General features: G+C 40.5%; 1 protein-coding gene across 1 annotated transcript in view; it reads left to right on the forward strand.

Moving 5' to 3' along the window:
* Positions 1 to 18,549, forward strand: part of TEX14 (testis expressed 14, intercellular bridge forming factor) — a 63,332-nt gene extending 44,783 nt beyond the window's left edge. Inside the window, exons 21-32 of the mRNA XM_023520387.1 lie at positions 1,861 to 1,936; positions 3,967 to 4,029; positions 4,523 to 4,650; positions 5,276 to 5,481; positions 6,445 to 6,541; positions 7,651 to 7,725; positions 10,303 to 10,377; positions 11,149 to 11,248; positions 14,179 to 14,271; positions 16,366 to 16,475; positions 17,736 to 17,787; positions 18,190 to 18,549. Of these exons, the coding sequence (XP_023376155.1) occupies positions 1,861 to 1,936; positions 3,967 to 4,029; positions 4,523 to 4,650; positions 5,276 to 5,481; positions 6,445 to 6,541; positions 7,651 to 7,725; positions 10,303 to 10,377; positions 11,149 to 11,248; positions 14,179 to 14,271; positions 16,366 to 16,475; positions 17,736 to 17,787; positions 18,190 to 18,226 (1,112 nt within the window). The 3' untranslated portion in view covers positions 18,227 to 18,549. The remainder of the gene's footprint in view (positions 1 to 1,860; positions 1,937 to 3,966; positions 4,030 to 4,522; positions 4,651 to 5,275; positions 5,482 to 6,444; positions 6,542 to 7,650; positions 7,726 to 10,302; positions 10,378 to 11,148; positions 11,249 to 14,178; positions 14,272 to 16,365; positions 16,476 to 17,735; positions 17,788 to 18,189) is intronic.
* The last annotated feature ends 1,595 nt before the right edge of the window (positions 18,550 to 20,144 follow it).

The raw sequence follows: 20,144 nt of genomic DNA on the forward strand, positions 1-20,144 counted from the left end.
AACAGAAATTAGAACTACATTTCCATGCCCTTCTCCACCCCAAAAGGCAGAGTTTCGCCATTGTTTTCCTTTGCTTGGTTAACATCTTCGCAAAGAGTTCATTGCAGCCAGCAGTGCAGAAGTAAACATAACGTCTTTCCTTTGGGAAGCCTTGGGTTCTACATAGCTTAGCAACTGCTTTCTGTTGCATGAGAAGTTAACTTTGGATCAGCAGCTGGGGTGTGGCACAAGAAAGGACATAAGCGAACCACCAGTTCTGATAAAGACTTTTAAAAAATTGTGCACTTTTGCTCTTTTAAGGTATGCAACTATCTATTTTAAAACTAGAGATATCTACCTACCAAGCTATGTAGCTGCCCACAGTTAGATCCCAAAGCTCTGAACCCAGGCAGGGCGGGCTCAGGGTCTGAACTCACTCTCTTTCTCCTGCTGTGCACTCCAGCTTCCATCTCTAAGCTGATCCAGGCCCCAATCACAGTTGGGAACATTTTAAGAAGCTATAAGCTTTTAGATGACAGTTAAATTCTTGGGACAATATGTATTAAAAGTCCCCAGACTTGGGTCTTGGGCCCCCTACTTCTCTGTGTGGAGCCTCTGCCCACGATCACTTTCTGAGTGAGCTTAGCCTGCACATGGCCACTTGGCTTGTTTTTGGAAGAGGGTTGAGTGGGATAGAGGAGTTGTGGGGCAGGCAGGTCAGAAAACCTGGGCTAGTTCTATCCAAACATCTGAAGTACATGAAGAAGCTTCTGATTTCCACTCTGTTTTCTTCTTTCAGCCCTTCTCACCCCGCTTTTCCCCTAGGGCAATGAAACGATGAAACGAGGATAACAATTGGAAGCAGACTGGCTTCCAAACTTAGTTCTGCCACTGATTTTTTATTTTTCTATATGACCTTGGGCAACTCACTCTCCCCCAGGGCCCTACTTTCCCCTTGCATCAAGTAAAGGAGCGGGTCAGACTCTAGCATTTCTTAAGTTCCCCTCCAGCTCTAAGTTATTAGGAATTGGTTTATGCCCTCTAGGTATTTATGCCTTCTGGTATTTGAAAGAGGGTCACAGGAAGAAGAACCCCAGTGCTTCTGATGGAGTTTCGGAGCTCCTTGGTACCTGTTAAAGGTGGCGCTGTTCTGGTGCGTCATCTCATTCCTGGACCTAAGGAATGGCTGGGGAATCATGAGCATTTGCCAGCAGGGCAGGCTGCTCTTTCCCTCCTCTATAAACCAGAGCAATATAATAATAGGAAAGAAAATAGATGCTGGTCCTGTCTGCCTAGAGGTCTGCAAAGTCTTAATGAGAATTGGGATAACTTCAGACACTTGATGCCAAGAACAGAAGACAGTTGAATTAGCTCCTTAGTACTGAAGACCCCTGCCCCCCGCCCCTCCGCCCCCCAACACACTTCTTAAGTGGTATTTGATGGCCAAGAGGCACGTTAGCGCTCTGGGAACGCCTGGCTAATGGTCTTTTATTTTTGGAATCCTCAGTGAACAAACAGTTCTTGGTTTCAACGCCCCCTGGTGTCTGTTGACAGGAACCAGGTCAGTTTGCCTTCCTGAAAAGACAAAACAACATTTGTCTCCAGAAATAACTATGTGGTTCTAATTGAAAGGCTAGTAAATGGTTTGATTGTATTCTGAGTGTCAGAATGTAGTTCTCCCCTCTGAGCAAGGAAAATAAACTTTCAGAGCAAAACCCTCTCTACAGTACTCAATCCAAACCCAATTAAGAAGCACTTTGTTTATCCAGATTATTTCTCATTCTGTACCAGACCAAGGGAAATTGAAGGGAATGAAAATAACAATCTAGGTTGGCAAAAATTCAGTAAAAAAAAATATTTACTCTATTCTTCCGGGTGAAGAAAAGGTCCAAATGAGAAAAAACCTTGGAAAGAATGCTGAGATTTTGACCAGGTCTCAATTCCACCCTATACGAAGGTATGTGCTATTACTTTATTCACAGTTTCAGACTCATAGAAGTAATGTTAAATAATGATAATGCCCAGTATTTATATATTGCTCATCTTAAACTACACTAGCCACCATGTTGTATCTGTTGTAAAAATTAGCTTCGGGCAGCTTACCTTTGTTAGGATTTGTTCAGCAGAATTGTGAGGGGTCACAGAAAGGGGATTCTGCCTTTCTGCCTGTGTGACCTTGGTCAAGTTTGTGAAATAGGACTACGAATCCTAACTGAGAATGTCAACATAGGGACTAAAAGTAATAATATAACTCCTGGGCACTTATCCCAGAGAATTGAAGACTGATATTCACAAAAACGCTTACACAAAAGTTTATAGCCACTTAAACGTGGCCAAAATCTGGAAACCCAGATGTTATCTAACAAGTGAGTGATGTAACAGGCTGTGGTAATCCATACCATGGAATACTCCTCTGCAATAAAAAAGAATGAACTATCGATATATGCAGCAACCTGGCTAAATCTCCAGAGAACTATGCTGAATGTAAAAAGCAATCCCTAAAAGTTATTTACTGTGTGTTCCACTTATTTGACTTTTTTGAAATAAAATTATAGAAATGAAGGACGAATGAGTTATTTTCAGGGTCTAAGGAAGAGGTGGGAGTGGGAGGGAAGTAGACGCGGCTACAAAAGGGCACATGGGGATCATGGTGGTGGAAATGTTTTCTGTCTTGACTGTATCAGTGTCTGTATCTTGGTCGTGTTGTTGTCCTATAGCTTTTCAAGATGTTGCCATTGAGGGCAACTGGGTAAAGTGTATTTCTTAAAACTACATGTGAATATACAGTTATCTCAAAATAAAGTTTAATTAAAAAAATCATAATAGATGTCAGGTGCCTGGTACAACAACATTCAATTTACTTTCCTCTTTCTGGGCCTCCATTTCCTTATCTATAATAAATAGCGCTAGTATTTCCTAAGCAGCTGTCATATGCCAGATATTCTGTTTTGTCAAATTTAATTAATAAAACAACCCTCTCAGGTACATACTATTATGTCCATTTTGCCAATAAGGAAAACAAAGTTCAGAGAGTTTATTTTTTTCTAAGGTTGCACAGTTAGTAAGTGATTATATCAGTCAGGCTAGATTATGCTACATAACAAACAACCCCTGGGTTTTAGTGACTTAAAACAATAAAAGTTAATATTTCACTAATGCTCTACGTCCATCATGAGTTGTCCAGCAGTGTTCTGTGCTGTATTACCTTCTATAAGAGAAGCAAGCTGAGAGAGGTTCCATCTTTGTGCTTCTTTAATTGCTGAGGCAGGAAAAAGGGAACATGGTGAATTGTGCACTGGCCTTTTAAAATTTCTTCCCAAAAGTTACATCATTTTCACTTAAATTTCACTGGTTAAAACAAGTCATGTGGCCATTTATGTAAATCAAGAGGGCCAAAAAGTGCTGTCCTACTATGTGCTTGGAAGGAGCAGCAAATATATTAGTGAGTAGAATTAATAAGGTCACAACTCAAATCTATAGTTCATGCTTTCCTTTATAACATTGGTCTTGCAGGATTGTTGCAAAGATTAAAAATGTGAAAACGTAAAAAGATTTATCATGGGATCTGGCATATAGTTTGTGTTTGACAGGTATTGAGGTTGAATCCTAAATAGAATGGGTCAAGTTCGTCTTCAGTATTCTTTTCGATGGCCATTTATTTGGCACAAACCTCTCTCGGCCTCTCCTGATAGTCTGTGCCAGGAAGCTGTCTCACAGTCAGGCCCCATGGCTGTGCCCGCTGCTCCAACCTCCATCCCAAGGAAACTTCCTATGCTCATTGATTTCCTCAGGAACTTGCTCAGTGTCGTATAGCATCATCAGCTGACTTCAGATAGGCTGACCATTAGAGAGTATTTATTCAGTCTCTTGAGCTTAGTGCCCTTCCTGCTACTTCTCAGACTGGGCTGATAAACTGGTCCCTTGTATCAACTTAGTGCACTCCGCTGATGGGGGATTCACATAATTTTCTCACTTTCTCTCTTACAGTACTGAAGGTGAACAAGAGGAGACCTTAAAGGAGTCACCAAAGGAACTGAAAGAGAAAGACATGTATGACCATCTCAGGGTTGCCTAAGGATACTGTGCAAAGTTTTGGTTTTAGGGGAATAGTGTTTCCTTTTTTGTAAGAGTCTACATTTTCCCCATTTTTATGTTTACATTTAATGTGATTCTGTCTCTTCTTTTACCAAAAAGATGCTATCTAAAGTAATAGCATCTGACAATCAAGGAAATACAGTGATGATAATAATAATATAGCAATGTATAAATACTTGAAATAAAATAAATCTGGTTTCCACACAAATATACTTTCATCTATGAACATAGTTCATTTTTAGCTGCTGAGATATATTTAAAGTTATATCTCCATAAAATATTCACTAATATTCTCTTTAAAATATACAAGATATTCTAGATAGTCTCTAATTCTGGCCTATTGCCAAATAAAGATTTTTGTCAACATCATCGTTAAAAAGTACCTCTCAAATATATTGTTTGATTTTTCTCAACATCTACCAGTTATTGTGTGCTTTTAATTATTTAGATCATTGACAGACATTCAAGACCTGTCTAGTATCTCCTATGAACAAGATGGTTCTTTTAAGGAAGTCTCATGCAAAACACCCAAAATAAACCACGCACCTACTAGTGTCAGCACTCCGCTCAGCCCAGGTAATCACTCATGGGGAGGAGAAGCATTTGAGAGGACTAATGACTCTTGCCCCAGTGCCTCTGGAAAGCCGGCTGGGGGCAGATCTGGTAAGGGTTTTCTCACAGCACAGAGGTGTTTCTTTGGGGCCAAAGCTGAAGGAGATAACCCCATGGGAGGCCACATAGAGGTGATGGTGATGATTATTAAGCAGCTTTAAGGAGGTATTTTACCTTAGTGGAAGAGACATGCACATGCAAAGTCTATTCTGTATCCTAAGAACTATTGACTTTAGTGCAAATACATGGCATTCTCTAGAGTTTGTAACTTCAAACAGTACTTTGTGCTTAAATATACACAGTTCTGAGTCCTGCAGCTGCATACAGCCACCATCAATAGCCTCTCTCCAGTGTCCTTTCCCCAGTATATTTGTGGTTCAAATAATCTCCCTTTATTTTGGTGACTGAATTTGGAAACTGTTGTTTTTTCATACTTTGAGGAGCTGTATCTCTGTGCAGTGAATGTTTCAGTTATTAACAATTTGGAGAATCCCCAGTATAGGTGTAGAATTGTGTGGGTTGTTTTTTTGTTTTTGTTTTTAAATAATATAAAGGATTCAGACACTAACTGCCCACTTTCCTACAACAGAGTCAATTTCTTCAACTGCCAGTTGCTATAAAGACTGCCTTGAAAGTATCCCATTTCAGGTGAAAACAGGGTCTACCTCATGCCAGAACAGTCAAGAATCTATTCGAACTTTGTCTGATAAATTTACGACAGTCCGAGAGAAAGCCAAGAGCCTAGATTCCCTCCTTACTTCCTCCGAAACTCTCCCTTCAAGATTGACTGATCTCGTAAGTATACCAATTCTGCATTACACTCTCATGGAGTCAGTGCAAAGGCCTCCATAATCCAAAGTGCCATTTTACAAAGAAAGCAGGAAATAAGCCGGATCCTTCCCAGGCTTCCCTGGGGCTCCTCTCTGTGTTTGTATTGTAGGATAGGTCCTGGGTTTTTGTGCCTTTTTTCCCCCTAGAGATAGTGTTTGGCAACCTCTGCCATAGCTTATGATGCTATCTTCACCAGTCATACTCTTTCTCCCTAACCATATCATACCTACCTAAGGATGCTTAAATTCTACTTTATGCTTGAAGCCTCCTCTGGTTAGTTCTCAGAATTTTGACTGATATCCACCCGCTGAACTAATAGTCGGCAGTAAAAACACTTAATTGTATTCTTCCTTCTCTCCTTCCTTTTTATTCTCCCTCTTCCTCATATTTCATATGTATAGTCTCTTCAAGAGAACCACAATTTCCTTAACTTGGCACTGCTCACTGAGGACCTGTTGACTGACCCTTCTATAGCAGATTGATTACTGGCTTTGGCTCTCAGTGAAAAACCAACTGTCATCTTTGGGCAATTGACTCACAAAAGGTCTCTCTGAAGTAGGACCATAGATAATTTAATGCTTTCATTTAACGGACTGTTAATCGGGCAGGTTCTAAGTGCCGGGCTCCATGCCAGGCCCTCTTCTAGGCATCCAAATGTGAATAAGAGAGTCAGTCCCTGCCCCCAAAGGAGCTCATCGCCTAGTGAGAGAGACTGGAACACAGAGGTAAGTTTTGAGTGCTGCAGAGGCAAAGAGGGGTGAGAAGGCTTCCTGGAGGAAGTGACATTTAAATGAGTTTGACTTAATCAACAAACAAGTGGCTTCTTCCATTGATGATACATAGGTTTAATCTTGAAAATGATTGAGTTGCATGGGCCTTTTTAGCTCAATACATGTGTCAATTACCGTATTTACATGTTACTTACAGAAAAGATTGTCTTCATTTACTGGAGCTGGTTCCTCCAGCAGTGTTAAGGCGCCTGACACATCATCTCATACCACTCAGAGAAGGAGCCTGCAGAAAGGTACCTGTGTTTACTACTGAAATACAAGTTCATAGTAGTAAGCCCATTTAAGGGAGCCCTAGTCTCATCTTTGATGCTTTATTAGATTCAAACAAAAATACTGTTTCCCCTGATTATAAAAGTAAAACATACTCATTATAGAAAACTTGGAGAATAAAGAAGAGCCTAAAAAAGAAAACCACCATCTAATTCTATTAACATTTTTTAACTTCTTATACTATATTTTGGTACATATTTTTTAATATTTTTAGAAATATACAAAAAAAAGTACATTTTTTAGCATAGTTGAGGTCATATTGTATATCAGCCCTGGCCTGCTTCTTTTCTTTGTTGTGGTATTTTGAGGCTTTCCCCCATCAGTAAAAATTATTTGTAAATGTATATAATGGCTGCATAATAATCCATTCTACATATGTTGCGTACCCATGCCCTTACATTAAAGACTTATATTGTTTTCCAATTTTTGCTCTTTGTACAAAAATTTTTATTTGAACCTCTGCTCTTTTCCTTGGGAGACAATTCTTGGAAGACAATTCCATATCGAAGGGTATGGGCTTGTTAACAGCTCTTGAGGCAATATTGCCTTTGCCACGTTAATTTTAATGTCTTGCGTCTTTGGTATAACTCTTAGAATTTCCCTCAAGGGGATAAGGATTTTGTGAATTATGCTGAGGCAGTTTGGTTAATATTATAATTGAGCACTTGGGGAAAGGCCCAAAGTATGGTTGCTTCTATATCCCCTGGCCTGATAATGTATGGAGAAAGGCCTGGTCCAGAGCCTCTATATTCCTCCAGCAGCCCTGTTCCAGATTGGGACCCCAGCCACTGAGTAAGAATTTGTACCTCACCGACCCAAAATATCCTTGGGGAGTAAGAGGCACAGATCAAGCAGTACTGGGGTAGGGTGAGATAGGAGAGGGTTTAGAGTAAAAGGGGGTGTAAAGCCATTCACATAGGAGGACTCAACTTGGCCTGTTATTGTATGAGGCTTTCTCCCTACCTCAGTTTGTTTCATCATTGAGAAATCCTAAGTCAAATCCATGTGGGAGCCTAGAAAACCTGTTCAGGTTCAGGAAGGTGTTAAGTCATTTCCCCCTTATCTTTTTAAGAACTAGTAGAAGCCATCTCGAAGCATCACACTGACGAGCTACCACCACCATCTCAGGAGCTACTGGATGAAATTGGTAAGGGATGTTAATACAGAATGTAGTCAGTGGCCCTGCTGGCCTCAGATTACGGCTGGAGACTGGTCAGGATAATTGGTTTTGTGTCTGTTGTCATTTTGTTACTTACAGGGTCTATGGTAATGATTCTAAGAGGAAATAACAACATTCAAGTGATTTATTATGATGAACTCTTCTACTAAAGGAATTCTTATCTCCTTTTCTTACCAAATCAGCCATAGGTTAGAGGCCTGAAATTCTGGTCGCTGAGACCAATATACTCAGTACTTTCAGTTTTGCCATTAGCAGGAGGTATAGAAGGTATTGGCATCATGAATGAATCACTTTCCTGAGGGCAGAGAAGTCAGTGGCACAAGACCTAATGTGACTAGAATTTTCCATTTCAGGCAGAGACTGAGCAGCACCAGCTCAGTTTTAGTTGTACCTTATCGGCTGGCTGCGCACAGCTGAGCTGACGTGGAAGGTAAATGGTGTGTGGTTTCAGAGACATTTGCAGCAAGTGGTTTGCTTTCCCAGGGAAAACCTGACTGCTCTCTTCTTGACAGCCTGACCAACTAGCCCCTCATCCTCAGAGGACACAGCTCATCAGACCTCCGATGGTCCAATTCTTGGTATGGGGCCGCTAGAGAATTTCCTGAGGAGTACCTCTTGGTTTTTAGGGTTTCAGAGGTGTTGTGTCTCATCAGGAAGAGGAAGATAAATGAGGACATAAGTGGTCTGATTCAGCAGAAAGCTACTGTCCAGGTTGTCACAACTCTCAGCCTTTGACCACTGGTCTGATGAACTTGAGTAGAGCCAGTCAGAGTTGCCAGAACCTTCCTTAGTTTCTTTCTTTGTCTGTAGTCATAGGCCCTACTTACCTCATCACACCCTTTCCTTAATGCCACAGGATTGTACAGGTCACAGGATTGTTGGGTCAGGCTCTGAGGGCCCCGCTTCGACACCAAATTTTCATCTTTGGAACTCCCTAGGGAGCCCTTGCAAAGTCCTCCTCTCCAATTGCTCTTCTTAACACAACAATAGAACTGCTGCTTTTGAGGGTAGAGGTCTCCCGTGCTTGTCTTGCTCAGGTAGATTCTTAGGGTCATCTGCTCTTGGTCATGGTTTAAGGAAGTACTTGTAGGCCCTTTTGCAGTTTGACTTTAGTGATACTTTTCCTCTGGATCCTGTTGTTCTTCTCTCTTTGGTCACCACGTAGACTCCCCCAATTTAGCATCTGTCACGAAGCTTCTTCCTGGGCTCCAGCCTCATGGCACTGCTGTACCCCAGCACACTCTGCAGAAACCCTCCCTCATTTTACGTATGGGAATTATCTGGGTCAGGTTTCTAGGTGATGTCTGTACTTTGAGATGGGTCAGTAGTTTTCCAGGAAGACAGAGGGCAGAGGGCATATGGGTAGCTTCTCCTAATAATGGGCACGCCTACCTGATTATTGTCTGTCCCCACTGTGTTGCTATTTCCTCTCAAGAGAGCTTTGGGGAGTGACTTGGAGCTGACACCTGCACTTTCAGAGGGCCTGCATCCAAAGTCCTAGACTTCTGACAAGGCCCTAAAGGGAAGGGTGTTTTAGAGCCCTAGGATATAGGTGATCTTCTAAGACCAACAGGGGACTACTTTTAACAAAGATAAAAATGGATTTTAAAATTTCAGATTATATTAAATGATCTTATGGGGTCCCTTGATGCCAAGGAGCTGCCAGGTAGGGCCTCTTCCTGACCTACAGGAAGAGAGAGATCTGTGCCTGCATGTAACAGGGCCATGCTGGCAAGCGAGCCCAGGGCTCTTGTCTTTGCTGCCTCCCAGCTGTCTCTCTGCTCTGCTCTACTCTGCTCCCGCTCCCACAAGCACCTAACAAACGCAAAGCAGCATGCTGAGTTTAGTGGACTTTTGGTCTAGTGATCAGTTCTTTAGGAACTGTAAATTATGCCTTTGTCTTCCCCATAAACTAGGTGAAAAATATGAAATATAGACCAATAGAGATGGGGAAAATTTGGGGTGGCTCTGATGCTCTTACAGACTGTTTGAGAGATTATAAAATAGAGATTAAGAATGTAAACCTTAGAGCTAGACTGCCTGGATTCAAATCCCATTTCTACCTCTTACTGTGTAATTCTAGGTAAATTCCTCCTTAACTTCTCTTTACTTTCATTTACACACCTTTAAGCAGGAATAACAATAATGTGATCAATCTCATAGGGTTATTGTGAGGATTAATTGTGAACATTAATCTTGAATTAATACATGTAAGTTAGAAACAGTACCTGCCACATAGGGCTCTTCAGGTATTACCTATCATCGTTTTCATTTTTTTTTTAGTGTTATATGTGATTGACTGTCCTAAAGCGGTCATTCTCAGATTTTATCAGGCACTAGAATCACCTGGAGGGCTGGCTAAAATAAGATTGCTGGACCCCACCCCCAGAGTTTCTGGGTCTGGGATGAGGCCTGAGAATAACAAATTCTCAGATTGTGCTGAGGCTGCTGGTCTGAGGACCACCCTTTGAGAACCACTGCCCTAGAGAATGGTGTGACATGCAAGGGAAGCATTAAGTTGCCTTCTGCTTTTGTGTTGGACAGAGCACTTGAAGCAGCAGCAGGCCTCATCCACAGTTTTGGAGAACACAGCAAGTCCTCTGGGCATCATTGCAAATGGTAAGCCAAGTACCCAGATCTTTCTGATCAAGTTCTTGCTGTGACTCTGCACTTGGCAGCACAGTGGTACATTTGGGGAATGTGGGTCTTTAGGGCAGGCACAACTCAACCTTGATTCTGACTCTGCTGCTTTTGTGGCAAACTGTTTAATGTCTCTGAGCTTCATTAACCTTCATCTCTAAAATGGGGATGACGATTCTTACCTCATGATGTATATAATAGCTCCATGCACAGTGCCTGGTACACTGTAAGATACTTAGCAAATGTTAGTCGCCTCCCCTTCATAGGGACTGCTGGCAGGATGGAATGAAATCGCATAAGTAAAATGCCTGGCATACATTAAAGGGTACTACCCTTCTCCACCCAAATTTTTTCCCTGGGGCTCCAACCTAGAAACATCCAACAAGTGAGAACAGAGTAGTCCCTCAAAGTAAATCTGTAATTTATTTTCCGGGTCTCTTGCTTCCCCTTTTATGAACCCTTTCCCCTCTCTGCTCCTTCTGTCTCTCTTGAGCCTTGGCACAGGCAAGGTTTCCTGTAGCTTCACCTGGCACCAAAGCACTCTCAAGCCCCCAGAAGCAGCTGCTGTGAATATAGGCACCCTGCAGACTGCCACCTGGCCCCCTGCTCTCCTGGGAAGAAGGGAACTAGTGCATTGCAGACTTCAGGGGCCACTGATGAGCCCTAATTTTTTGCACTCCATTTTAAAGCAGTCTTTCTGAACTATTTTTTTGTTGTTCAAATAAAGTTAAATCTTTCAACTGGTTTTAGATCAAAGGCATTTAGAAGAACAAGAAAATAACAGTAAGAAAGAAGATAGCAGTATGCTTTGGACCAAAGAAACTCAGGATCTAGAAGAGGACACGGAGAGGTAATAGCAAAACCTGGGCTTTTGAAAAGATTTAAAATACTGTATTAGGTTGTATTAGTTTTTCTTTTGATATTGACAAATAAGAAGAAGGAAAAAATGGTCTTTTTTCATACTATTCTAATAGCTCCTATTCATAAAAGTTTTTTTAACTTTTGTAATAAAATACACATATCAAAAATTTTAATTGTGCCATTCACTAGTGTTAATTACATTCACATTGGCGTGCATCCAATCTCCAGAACTTTTTCATCTTGGAAAACTGAAATTCTACACTCATTAAACAACTCCCATATCCCCCTCCCCTCAGTTCCTAGCAGCCACCGTTCTGCTTTCTGTTTCTGTGAGTTTGACTACTCTTGATACTGCATATACGTGAAAACATAGTATTTGTCTTGTTATAACTGGCTTACTTCACTTAGCATAATGTCCTCAAGGTCCATTCATGTGACATGTGTCAGAATTTCCTTACTTTTTAAGACTTAAGTTTCATCGTATGTTTATATATGTGTGTGTGTATCACATTTTGTTTATTCATCTGTGGTGGATACTAGGTTGCTTCCACCTTTTATCCATTGTGAATAATGTTGCTATGAACGTAGGTGAACAGATAGCTCTTCAAGACACTCTGCTTTCAGTTCTTTGGCTATATACCCTGAAGTGGTGTTGCTGGATCATATGGTTAATCTATTTTTAATTTTTTGAAGAAACATCATACTGTTTTTCACAGCAGCTGCACCATTTACATTCCCACTAACAATGTACAAAGGTTCTAGTCTCTCCACATCCTTGCCAACACTTGGTATTTTACTTACTTACTTACTTACTTATTTATTTTTGATAGTAGCCATCCTAATGGGTATGAGGTGACATCTCATTGTGGTTTTGATTTGCATTTCCCTAATGATTAGTGATGTTTAGCATCTTTTCATATGCTCAGTGGCTATTTGTATATCTTCCTTAGAGAAATATCTATTCAATTTGTTTGCCCATTTTTAATAGGGTCACTTGTTTTTTTCTCATCAAGTTGTTTTTTTGTTTGTTTTTATTTCATATTATAAGGTAAACACAGGCTTTGACTTCTTTCAAAACATTTTAGTTGAAGGGCTTGGAAGACAAGTTTTAGATCTTTCAAGTCAAATAAGAGAAAATGGGAGCAATCATCCAGACAATTTAGTCAAAAACACGAGGTTGCCTCAAGAAACCCTGTTCTCTTCCTGATTCATAGCTCTCCTTTGACCTGTGTTGTAAGCTAAACCACTTCAGCTCGCCTCCTTTGCCTCCTGACTTCTCCTTCTTTGTCCTGTCATTCAGGGCTAGGACTAGGGTGAGGTGAGTGAGACGTGCTCCTTCGGCAGAAAATTGAAGGAGGCACCAAAAACTTTAGGAGTCAAGATAATTGCTATTTTGATAGAGTATTTTTAAAAATCAAAATCAATACAGAAAAGTCCATTATGAACAAAATATCTGCATTTTGAAGAAAGAGAGGATTTGAATCTGCCCTTGCACCACTTGTCCTGTCCTAATCGTGGTCCTGTGCATCCTTAGGGTAGCCTTGCAGAATTCTTTCAGCTGCAGTGATAGAAAACCCCACCATGGTGCTTAAATGAGTTTGTCTCACACAACAAGAGGCCCACAGGTTGGCAGAACACACAGCCGGTGTAGCAGCTCAAAGGTGCCACCAGGAGCGTCGGCTCTTTTAATATTCCTGGTCTGCCACCCGTAGCAATAGCATAGCACGTTGGCCCTTATTTTCAGGCTTGTCACCTCCTGGTTGCAGGATGACTGCTGTCCACATGTCAGGCAAAGATAAGAGGGCCTGGGGCAAAGGAATATTCCAGCTGACAATGCCCCTTTTTATCTGGGAAGCAAAATCGTTTCCAGAAGCTCTTCCCAGGAGATGCCTACTTATATCTCAGTGGCCAAATATGATGCACGACCACCCTCAGTTGCAGGAGAGACTGGAAATTGAGCTTTTAGCTTTCCAGCTGCTACAGAAGAGAAAGGCAAGGGAGAAGGGTATTAAAATAACTTCTACATAGTGAATCCTATTTCTGTCACATTTTTCAAGCGCAAAATTATTCTCTGAAAGGGAAAGAGAGCGACCTAGAAGGGAAGGTTTGGGAAAGTGGAGAAGGAGATTGGAGCCCTGGGACCAGTGAGGAAGTAGGGATAGGGTTTTGCGGAAAACGGAGAAGAAAAAGAGGCAAAGGAGGAGGAAGATAAATATTTTTTTAACTTTTAGGGATCTTTCGACCATATGTATAATGTAACTCCAATGTTTTCATCTCTCCAAAACACCTTCAGTAAACATCTATACTATTATTCAAGACAAAAGTAGCTCAAGAAGGCCGAGTTACATTTGATTATATAAATATAAAGTGCTTTATATAAATATAAAGTTAGCTACATTATGATTGTCTCTTCCTTTTCCAAAAGGGCTGGCTGTGCTGGACACAGAGAGATGCCCACAGATGCTCCATCACCTCAGTCCTTGGCACCAAGCCAGAGTGGAAGATATTTTTCAGATGGATGGGGCTTCTCCAGCCTTCTGAAAACATAATTGCATCCTTTAGCCTCAGAGGCAGTTCTTAATCCAAAAAACTTATAGGAATAAGTGTATAGTTGCACCTCAGGTGGAAATTGACTTAATGACTAAGAATTGAGACAGTCTACCACCAGACTTGGAAGGTAGTGATCTCATGGGTGCTGAGGCCTTTTGTCAAGGTGTAAAGAGGGTTTTGTGCATGTTTAAATCAGATCTCGGTGACCTCTACAACTCTAGATTCGATCTTGCCGAGGGTCTTGTTTTCTTTATGTATAGTGAAAGTACAGGTTTGAAAGTCTCTGCCCACTCTGAAGTGCTGTGCCTCCTTATCAAGGGAGAAGGAAAATGACTGTTGTCTCAATTTTCTTCACATGCCCTTGGACAGAGCTCACTCTACTCTTGATGAAGACTTGGAAAGATGGCTGCAGCCACCTGAGGATAGCACGGAGCCACAGGATCTCCCCAAGGGCTCTGCAAGGTTGCTTACTGTTCTCCATCAGACCTTCATTTTTTTCTTTCTCAGGATGGGAGACCAGATTTTGTTTTTTTAAAAAGATACCTCTACTTGTTAGAGAATGAATGTCCGGTGATGGCTTGACGTTGCTGTAGATAAGCCAGACCTGACTTCTGTCTGCCCTTCCACCAACCACCAACAGTGCTCAGGATATTGATTAGCAGGTTGATATCAGTATAAAGAGAGGCCTTCCAAGATGGCTATATCTTGGCCCTGTCACCTTCAACATTTCCATCAGTCATTCGAATTAAATCAGAAAAGGCATGCTTATCAAATTTTTAGATAACACAATTTTAAAATGAATACCAATGTGATGGGTGATAGCCTGTGGATTGAAAATGGTCTTGACAGGTGGAAATGCTAGATTTCTCTAAAAGATGAAGGTGAGCATTTGGATGCAAAAGTGTAGAATGTGAGAGAGCTGACCTAATAGAGAATTTTTTCATCAGAAGCTTCTACTCGCTGTGATTTTGTTGAAGACAGTAAGTATGTCTTATTTTTATATGCCCAGTATTTAGCATGCATTTTGAGACATGGTAAGAATTCAAGAAATTCTTTTTAAAGAAGACATGGAGAACGACTCCATGAGGCCTCGATAAAAGGGTCAATGCAGCATTAATGCTGAACAAACAGAAATGTGCTGACTAGATCAAGGTGATGTCTCATGCTGGGGAGAGGGCTTTTGAGACACAGTGTGGGGCTCTTTCCTGGGTGTTGCATTTTAAAAGGGGCATTCACAGTCAAACATGTGGTGACAGAAAGAAATCTAACTATGGGCTGTGAACACACAATGCAATGTATATATGACTTACTGTTGAATTGTACACTTGAAACTTATTGGATTTTGTTAATCAACGTCACTATAATAAATGATAAGAAAATAAATAATTTAAAAAAGAAAAGAAAAAAAGTAAAAGGGACATTCACAAAGAGAGGAGGAGGGTCGTCGAACAGTCAGAGGTCTGGAAACCATGTCTTATGAGAACAGCTGAAGGAGCTGGGGAGGCTTGGCCTGAAAAGAGCAGATGGAGTGGAGAATTTGATAGCTGCCCTCAAATATCTGAAATACTGTAAAGTGAAGAAAGTCAGCTTGCTTTTTTCTGCCCCAAAGGACAGCTAGTGACTAGAAACTGCAGAGTAGGAGATTTTTATTCAGTAAAGCACAAACTTTCTCATAGCCATAGCTGTCTGGTAGAGAAAACAGCTGCCTTGGCACGCACTTTGACAATAGCTCCTCCTCTTCAAGTACAGGCCGGTTCACTCTGGTCGGGGGCATTTGGATGGAGATAGATGATAACCTGATGTCCTCCTCCAACTCTAGAGCCTATGATCCTGTTAGTGATGAGAGGTTAGGAAGAAAAAAATGTTTCCACCTCTAGCTGGCTTTATTTTCTCTCAGATTTTACATTATTCGTTTTGAATATCCACTGAATGAAAACAGAAGAAAAATCTCTTAATGGTGTCAGTTTGGTTAAGCCAGCATCCGTTGAACACCAGCAACAAGCCGAGTGCTGTGCTAGGGGCTAGAGGTGCCAAGGGATAGGAGCTTATAGTTGAGTAGAGGAGATGGTTTCTGCTTACTAGTTTGACAGATGCAGTCTTAAACTGTCAGATACTTTAATTAGGTATTTCACTTCAGAGAGGGATTCGGGAAATGAAGATAAGGTATTAAAGTGGTGGTTGTAGAAGGACACCAATTACAATCTAAGTGAAATACTTTTTTCTTTGGGACAATATAGCCTAGTGGTTGAGAGCAGAGTCTGAGACAGACTGCCACTGGTTGGATCCCAGCCCTAGGACTTACTAGGCATGAAATTTAACTTCTCTGTGCCTCAGTTCCCTTATCAATTAATGGGGATGGTAGTGGTGACTACATTATATAGTTGTGCTGAGAATTAAGTGTGTTAATATACATTATAGCACTTGAACCAGTGCCGGACCCATAGGGAGCACTCCATTAGTGCTAGCTGCTATAATGTTTCCTTTGGAGCATATCCATGGGGCCTCTCACTGGCTATTGTACATACAATTTGATACCAAAAATCATTGTCATTGAAGGGAGACAAATACCAAGGATCAAGAAGTTGGTGAAAAGAAGAAAAAAGAGGAAGAAGGCATTAAGCCAGAGAGAAGGAAGTCAGAGAGCTTTTTAGGGACTTCTGAAGAAGGTATGTATGAATGAATAATCGTTTATAATGTAGGCTGGAGCCCTTGGGCTTTGATGAGCATCAAAGTTGTTTAGAAATGTTTCCCAAATGATACACATAATCCTCCTACACATTTTCTCTGTAGTTCAGCTCAGGTTTTCTGTTAATTGCCAATCATGCCTTCATCACAAAACTAACAGCATCCAATTCTGTTTCTAAAAGAAGCCTTAAGCCAGTCTCATCATCCTTATCTTGCACATCGTCTGGCAAGATATTTTGCTTTTAATTGCCTAGTTCCTTCAAATGAGTTCTAAATTTAGCTCACACAGAGACTGCAGAATCCGATAAGAAATCATAAATTGTGGGATTTAAATGGGGTCTACAAGTAAGGTATAAATTAACCTTAATTTTGAAATGATTTGATAGAACTTTAAAGTGCCATTCACAAATGACACCTGCCTATATTTAAGTTCCTTTTACGCAGGAAGTTAGAGACATGAACTCATTTAGATCATCTGATATCTCTTTCATCCCTTCTCCAGTCCATTCTCATTCTTTTCCTCTCTCTGCCCCACTTTGGGGCCCCAGGATGCCGACCCTTGTGGACTGCATCTCCTGGACTTGCTGTTGGCCAGTGGGAGGCCCTAGCAGATCACAGGGTAGGAGAGCAGTCTGTCTCAGACTTTGCTCTCAACTTCCCCTGCCTGCCAACTTCAGCACCACATCTCTGTGTAGAAGTTGTACCCTTCTACAAGCACGACTTCTACAAGGCAGCCCATCATCCTAGTTCCAGCTCCCACTTGGTTCCACCCCCAAGTCCACCCCAAAGTCTCTTCAGACTTAGGAGTGATAAGTGGCTTCCCGCTGCTGCTAGTCATTGGTTGCTACCCCTTGTTTGCTCCATTAACTTTGACTACATCGCTCTCAGTAGTCACTTCATTAAGGGGCCTGGGTGTGCATTCTCTTTCCTCAGGACCCTGACTGGGACAGATCCCAGAGTGTGTGAGCATTTAACTAGTATTGAATTCATTGGGAATATTATACAGGGACTTTATGAGTTAGCATCATAGTGTCCATAGCTATGACAGGGAGCTGCAGAATATTAAGAGAAGTCCATTAACTGTTTTTAGAGGAAGTCTATCTTTGTAGGAGAAAACAACTATCAGGGGTAAAATAGTCCACTTTAAACTAGAGAGAGCACTAATGTGACTTCTGAATACCAGCACCCTTTCACCTAGAAAGTAATCAAGTTGTTTTTTCTTCCTTCTATATTTCATCAAGAGGAACTAAAACCTTGCTTTTGGAAGCGGCTGGGTTGGTCAGAACCATCCAGGTAATGAGATATCAGATGTTTGTAGGTCAAAGTTCACTATTCATAGACAACATGAACAGACTTTAAGCATTTACCAGCATAAACATAAATATCATAAACATTTATGACAAAGGCTCGAATTTACTGTTGCTCAATTTTTAAAATGTTGATGTTTATACCTAATTAAAACATAAGGTGAAGTTAATACTGACTTGGATTAAGTAATTGGTGGAGTTAGTACAAGAGCAGTTTTAGGAGGAAAGAGTACAGAAAATGCCATCAGTTGCTTTTCAGCCATTTTTTAAAAATTAAAAAAAATTAAAATTCCCTTGAATTCAGTTGAACAGAAAGAGGCTGTTGTCTATTGAAAAAACATGCCAACTTAAAACTCCCTTTTTTGTTCTTTAAAAAACATGCACACAGGATAATCGTGCTGGATCAGAGTGACTTGTCAGACTGACGGGAACCAGATCATAGATGGACTCTCGGCCTGAGTCTGAGCATCCTGCTTGTGAGCTCCCTTCCTCCCTGTATGCTTCAGTCACCCTCAGGGCAGTGGTTCCCTAACTCACACTTTGTTCAGCTGCCGGAACAGACAGACTTGGTCCTGTCTGTTTGTAGCACATTTAACCACTTGTTTTCAGTCAAATTTCTGAAAAGTGAAAGGTAGTTTTGATTGTAAAAATTTCTCATTGTGCCCAGAATAGCTTTTGATTTTGTTGATACAAATGTTCAAAAACTTTTACTCCTGTTATATAATAAAATGTTTACTTTTAATACCAGTTAGTTTTTGTAAGATACGTTTCTTTTAATTATTGGGAGAGAAAAACCATCACGCAAAGAGGTTTCAATTTCCATTATAAATTTTGACAAAACCAACATACATAAAAATGTAAGGACTAATAGCAGACATATCGTGATAAATGATGAGTTATATTACAGCATTATTTATCAGTGTTCATAAAGGCTACAAGTCTTATACAAACTCCCACTGATGTGGTTTGTAATCTTTTGTCTACAAGGCTGGCAGAGTAGACTCTTCTGTCTGGCCAGTTACTACATATTAATGACTAATGTTAATAATAATAATGTTGGTAGATAGTGTATATTGGTTATGGAGCATATATTTGTACCTGGTAGATTATATGAATGAATCTTTTTCCTGCACATAGCAGTCCCACTATGTTTCTTTAGGATGCTTCTCCCACTGTCAGCTATTATTTCAAACGTCTGTCCTTCACTTCCCATCAGCATTCATCAGATGACTTCATCTCTAACTTTACAAAGAAAATAGAAGTTATCAGATGGGAACTAACTTAGCTTCTCACCACCAAAACTACTAACATGACTGCTTCTATCTCTGCTAACTAGAACAGTTGTAGGTAAAGCAATCTAAAGACGGACCTGTACTACACCTATTCTTTCCATTGTATATATGTACCACAACTTCCTTCAGTCGTCCTTTGATGGGCACTTAGATTTGCTTGCATATCTTTGCTATTGTAAATAGCACAGCAGTGAACATAGGGGTGCATATATCTTTTTGAATTTATGTTTTGGTTCTATAGTTCTAGTTTTAATTTTTTGAGGGACCTCCAAACTATTTTCCATAGTAGCCGAACCAATTTGCAATCCCACCAGCAGTGCACGAAAATTCTCTTTTCTCTTCATCCTCACCAACACTTGTTTTTGATTTATCTACAATAGCCATTCTGACAGGTGTGAAGTGATATCTCATTGTGGTTTTAATTTGCATTTATCAGATGATTAGTGTGATCTTGAGCATCTTTTCGTATGTCTATTGGCCATCTGAATATCCTCTTTGAAGAAATGCCTATTCAGGTCCTTTGCCCGTTCTTATAATTGGATTTTTTGGGGAATGTTGTGGTGTTTTGTTTTTTGGGGTTTTTTTTGGTGTTGAGTTATATGAATTCTCTATAAATTTTGTATATTAACGCCTTACCAGATGTATCATTAGCAAGTATCTTCTCCCATTCGGTAAGTTGTTTTTTTGTTTTATTGATGGTTTCCTTTGCTGTGCAAAAACTGTTTAGCTTGATGTTGTCCCATTTGTTTATTTTTTCTTTTGTTTCCTTTGCTCAAGGAGCTATATCAGAAAAAATATTACTAAGAGCAATGTCAGAGAGATTCCTGCCTATGTTTCTTCTAGGAGTTTTATGGTTTTGGGTCTTATATTTAAGTCTTTAATCCATTTTGAGTTTACTCTTGTATATGGTGTAAGAAGGTGGTCCAGTTTCATTTTTTGCATGTATCCATTTAATTTTCCCAACACCATTTATTGAAGTGACTACCTTTATCCCATTGTATATTCTTGCCTCCTTTGTCATAGATTAAATGACCATAAAGACAATGGATTT

The sequence above is a fragment of the Pteropus vampyrus genome, unplaced genomic scaffold (genome assembly GCF_000151845.1).
Source record: "Pteropus vampyrus isolate Shadow unplaced genomic scaffold, Pvam_2.0 Scaffold261, whole genome shotgun sequence".
NCBI classification, from domain to species: Eukaryota; Metazoa; Chordata; class Mammalia; order Chiroptera; family Pteropodidae; genus Pteropus; species Pteropus vampyrus.